The sequence below is a fragment of the Gavialis gangeticus genome, unplaced genomic scaffold (assembly GCF_001723915.1).
Source record: "Gavialis gangeticus isolate Ggan-Ray unplaced genomic scaffold, GavGan_comp1, whole genome shotgun sequence".
Lineage (NCBI taxonomy): Eukaryota > Metazoa > Chordata > Crocodylia > Gavialidae > Gavialis > Gavialis gangeticus.
In genome coordinates this window covers 26,671,608-26,676,656 of record NW_017729001.1, presented here as the reverse complement: position 1 = coordinate 26,676,656, position 5,049 = coordinate 26,671,608, and the positions used below count along the sequence as shown (strand labels likewise).

At 53.9% G+C, this 5,049-nt stretch overlaps 1 protein-coding gene and 1 non-coding gene across 3 annotated transcripts in view; both read right to left on the bottom strand.

Annotated features, from left to right (window-relative positions):
• Positions 1 to 1,291: 1,291 nt before the first annotated feature.
• The window catches only part of LOC109290499 (ubiquitin-like), an 18,249-nt gene continuing 14,491 nt past the window's right edge, over positions 1,292 to 5,049 (bottom strand). The window contains exons 2-3 of one of the 2 annotated variants that reach the window (XM_019507103.1): positions 4,630 to 4,637; positions 1,292 to 1,606 (exon numbers count right to left, since the gene is read on the bottom strand). In XM_019507103.1, coding sequence (XP_019362648.1) covers positions 1,367 to 1,600 — 234 coding nt within the window. In that variant the 5' untranslated portion in view covers positions 1,601 to 1,606; positions 4,630 to 4,637 and the 3' untranslated portion in view covers positions 1,292 to 1,366. Of the gene's footprint in view, positions 1,607 to 1,989; positions 2,032 to 4,629; positions 4,638 to 5,049 lie in introns of those variants that run through there. The other variant, XM_019507102.1, reaches the window with a different exon arrangement.
• Positions 4,907 to 4,978, bottom strand: TRNAA-UGC. The gene has a single exon. It is a non-coding gene; the product is annotated as a tRNA-Ala (tRNA).

Sequence of the window (5,049 nt, the reverse complement as noted above, 5' to 3'; positions counted from 1 at the left end):
CCCCCCCCCCCCCTTTCCAAAATCTTTCTGGTGACTGATGCTGGAACTAACAACCCACAGACAAGGATTCTCATCTTTCATATAGAAACTGCCCAGTTTCAAGTGCAGTCTATCAAGTACAGACTTGAGACCCAGTGATGCACTAGACTGCAATGCCTACCTGGTACTGCTGAGCCAATCCAATCCCTCTAGCTAGGTTTCTCCTGTAGCAGAGCTGATGTGCACCCTTGTGATTGGCAGCTATTCCAGCAAGTTTTCTATTAAAATTTAGTTCATTTGACTTCCTTCCCTTGGTAGTGAGAAGTTGGAATCATTAAATCCTAACTGTAAGAATAGGTTAATTTACTGACTGATTACAAGACAAGTTTTAAAAGCATAGACCTTATAGTGCAACAGGAAGGAAAAAAAAAAGCCACCCCAAGAGATTTGACTTGATCTGTATTAGCCTACTGTTCTAATTATATCATGCTAACCTTGTCTTTAGTACATAAAGGTAATCAGAAATGCTATCTGAATTACTTGTTTCAGATAACCCAGCCATAGTATCATGCTGTTTATGGAATTCTTTAGTTGTGATCACAAGTGCTATACAGCAAATCTGGAAGTCGCTTAAATAGAAAGCATGTGCAAAAACTCTGGCAGGAAGTAGTGTTGCCATACAAACACCCACGAGCCTTCAGCTCAAAAGCAGCTTAATTTGCCTGAGAAGTCTTAAAAGGTGACGCATGTTTACGCTAAACTTTTAGAATACCTGTAGTGTTCCACAATTTATTCCCCCATAGAGATCTCTTAAGCAGATGTATTGCAGTTATTTTGTACTGCTGCATGAACAAGTTTACAGGGAATCTTAATTTTTTTGCCTTCCATCTCCCATGAAGATATTGATATTGAAGTCCTCAAATACTTTCAACTCATCAGCCCACAGAAACTATTATCTGGCCACTAATCCACATACATTGCATCTTCCATCCATTAGTCACTCATTTTCTCTGGGGTTTGTCTAAGCTATTAATTTACCTTAACTAGGAACTGGCTACTAGAGCAGTATAAAGCTTAATGTTAAAGCTTAATTAAGATTAGTCTAATGCCAGGTTTGCATACAAACAAGAATTAAGGGAAACTTGACATTTTAGACCTTAATCACCTATTCAACATGCACAGCCCTTGCAGCAAAGGTAACATACTAAGACGGACAGCAATTCCGTTTGTCAGCTATAACGTTTGCCACACTAGATGAATATGAACTACAGCTAAGCATTTGCTTACTAGTGTAATTTAAAGAGACATCAACTTAGTGAATGCAACAGCTTTATTGGGATGAAGTGCAGTGAAATTATCACATGGATGCCAGCAGAATATAGCTAGTTCAGTTACCACCCCTCAGGCGCAGCACCAGATGCAGGGTGGACTCCTTCTGGATGTTGTAGTCAGACAGGGTGCGGCCATCTTCCAGCTGCTTGCCAGCAAAGATGAGCGTCGGGGGGTGGGGGGGGAGGGGGGTTTTGTTTTGGATCTTGGCCTTCACGTTCTCAATGGTGTCACTGGGCTCCACCTCGAGGGTGATGGTCTTGCCCGTCAGGGTCTTTACAAAGATCTGCATCTTTACCTGCGGAAGACGAGACACAAGGACACTCTTTAGCACCCCTGCACGTTTTCACGGCGCCTTCCCCCTACCCATGACCCCGGAGCGCGGGAGACCAGCGCAGGGCCGGATGGGGCCGCGGGCTCAGGCCGCTCCGCCCCTCGTAGCGACATCACAGCCACTAGGCGCCCGCGTCACCCTAGGGGGAGGGGCCAGCGCAGCAGCCCCAGTCCCACCGGCCGCCATCTTGGTGCGCTCACGGCTATGCCTCAGGCCTTCCAGACACCACAGCGCCGCCACCGCTACCGACACCGCCTCATCGCGGCTCCCCCGGTCCCCACCACCCCGTTTCGCCATCCTGGCTTTCCCCGGCCCGGCCCGGCCCGGCCCCTCCCCCCGGTGCTTACCGCGAACACAGCTGCCTAGCCCCTACCAAGACGGCGCCCAAGCGGAACTGAATGCGATATACGACACGGCCGTACCTTTTATAGAACCGCCTCCTCCGAGATCCCTCCGCCGGGACTATCTAGACGCTACTCCGACGCTAGTGGAGGGGGCGGGGCGGGGCGCGGCGCGGCGCGGCGCGGCGCGCGCGGAAGGATACGGGCAGACCCGAACCCATTGCTGGCGGGTGGGTGGGAGTGCCCCGCCCCCTCCCGGTGGGCACCAGGCGATCGCTTTGTCAGAGCTCGCCAGATCCCAAGGGTCCCCGCTAGATCGAGCCAAAGGATCCTGGTCAAAGCCAAAGGAGCCAGCTAGATTCTTCTGCTGGGAACAAAGGTTCGCAGCAGATCCCTCTGCCAGAGCCAGTGACTCACAAATTCCTTTGTTACAGCCAAAGGATCACAGCGCAGTGGGTCCTTTGGTTAGATCCAGAGAAATCCCAGGTAGATCCCTGTTACAGCTGAGTGGCCCCCCTACATTCTTGTATTAGATCCAAACAGTTGCCATTTAAATGCAAAGGACCCCACTGGATCCCTTTGTTGGAGCCAAAGGACCCCACTTTATTCCTTTATTAGATCCCCTGTTCGAGCCAAAGGACCCAGCTGGGTTCCTTTGTTGGAGCCAAAGGATCACAGACGATCCGTCTGTCAGAGCGGATGGGTCGCAGATTCCTCTGAGAGCCAAAGGATCCCAGGAGATCCCTTTGCTGGGGCTGAAGGAGCTGGCTGGACTTGGCCCCAGGTTACTATGGAAGCGTCGGGAAGCATCAGGATGAGGGAGGCCGCCTGCTCCCCAGGGCACCCCGAGGGAAGACGAGGCGGGGGGTCACAAAGCGCTGGAGGAGCATTTTAGACAGGACACACGGAAACATTTCTTTACCCTCCGAGTGTCCAGAGTCTGGAGGAGACTCCCCCCCCCGGCGGTGAGAGCACCTACTCCCGACACCGTCAAGAAACACTTGGATGCTGATCTTGCTGGGATCCTTGGGCCCCAGCTGACTTCCTGCCCCTTGGGCAGGGGCTGGATCTGCTGATCTCACAAGGTCCCTTCCAGCCCTAACGTCTGTGCAACCTATGAAATCCTCCAGGCGGAGCTGCCAGCCCGAATGAGCACCAGGCCAGGCGGCGCTGGGGCTGCTCGGAGGACAGCATGCATCCCAAACCCTTCCCTGGCAGCCCACAAAGGAAGCAGCTGCCTAAGCAGGGCCGCAGATAACAGAGGGCCGCAGAGCCAAGGCCCAGCAACAGCTGGCAGGTTGGCCCGAGCAAAGCTGATCGCTGTGTGCAAACAATGCACGCCGACTTTACAGAGCCACGGGGACTTCCCTGGTCTCAAAGTGCTCTGCTCTTATTACAACTTACTCTGCATTATACTTCAAAGCAGCCAAACTTCCAGCTGGTCGCCGAAGCAAAGGTCCCTCGGTTTTGGATCGAACTAGGGCTGGGATTGCAAGGCAGGGGGCCGCATTGTGGGCGCTCCTCGTCACTGGACGTGGATAGCAGCTCCAGTCTACAGAGTGTCGGCCAGCGTGGAAGTGAAGGGTGGTGGTGAGCCTATCGCTGTTTGATTTAAAAATAACCCATCTACAAATCACACAGCAAGCTGCATGAATAGGAAAGTTTCGATATTTGGAAAAAAAAGGCTTGATTTGCAAGCTTTGGGGCACAGGCAGATTGGAAACTTAGCTAAGTTTTACACCCTGCATCTGTGTTGTTCGTCTGTGTAAATGGCCTGGCCCACACCAGCGGGGGCAAATTCCAGCCTCTGGCCTGAGTCCTGCACACACAGGCCTCTCCAGCATGGTTTGAAATGCTCTGCTGGATGGGAAGGCTTTCCTGAGCTAGGCTGTGCTCCCCTTAAACGCCCGCAGAGGCACCTCGCTGTTTCCCTCGGTAGCATGCTCACAAATCCCTCTCTCCTTTGCTGCGATCCCGAGACGTTAGGGACGAGACCTGTCACACTCCCTCGTCGTCTCCTGCCTCTCGCTTGTGCGGGGCACCCCGTGGACGGGCATCGCCTGGGGCCTGAAACAAGGCTCTGCCCTTCCCCGAGCGTGCACGTCCAGACTGAGCGCAAACAGCGCTCACCGAGTCAGGGCCGTGGCAGTGGCATCTCCAAAACCGTCTCCCAAGGCTGATCACGGCTTCAAGGCTGCTACGAAAAGCCTTGACAGCCAGAGCAGTTGTGAAACTGGCCTTTCCAAGGCTGCTTCTGGGGCAGTTAAGGGGAGGGCAAGGAAGTTACCCGGGGGTGAAAGACTCGGTGCCCCCGGTGCCTTGTGCAGAGTGTAATGGCTGTGCGGGTGATCGATGTGTGGGGCCGCGCCAGCTGCGGGCATCGACTCAGGGCTTCACGGGGTTGCAATAGTGTGCAAGAGGAGCGCGCCGGTCCGTGCACAGCCCCTCGCACTGCAGAGCCCGGCTCCCAGGCCCTATCACCCCCGTCACGGCCCAAAATAGCTGCAGTAATCCCCCCTCAGGGCAGGGATCTTCTTTCCGGGTTTAGTAAATCCCCTTGTGTCCGGGACCTTCTTTAGGGATCTTCTTTCCAGGTTTATTTGCAAAACAAGTAGGAACTTGGGGCTGGGTGCAATGCAGAGTAACCGCAGCACCTCGTGTCAGATGGGACACGGCTGTCCTCCAGGCAACAGCCTTCTGTGTGGCAGCCTTGCAAATCAAGCCTGTTTTGGGGTGGGGGGGTTGCAAATATCTAATAAAAGATCCTGCCTCTGCCACGAGTTTCGATCCCTTCTGTGACTGCAGCCTCCACGAGGCTTTTCCTGCACCGGATCTTCTTTAAGAAGAGCAGTCGCCGCCTCCGCCGCGCACATTAACATCGAGGATGTTGGTGCATCCAGGGAAAAGAGAGAGGAGACAAAAGTGGAGATGCCGGGGATTGAACCCGGGGCCTCATACATGCAAAGCATGCGCTCTACCACTGAGCTACATCCCCGCTTGCCTCCAGCGCTGCCCGGGCCGCAGAGATCTGGCTGCGCTGGCGGCGGGGCGGCTCCCAGGCCAAAT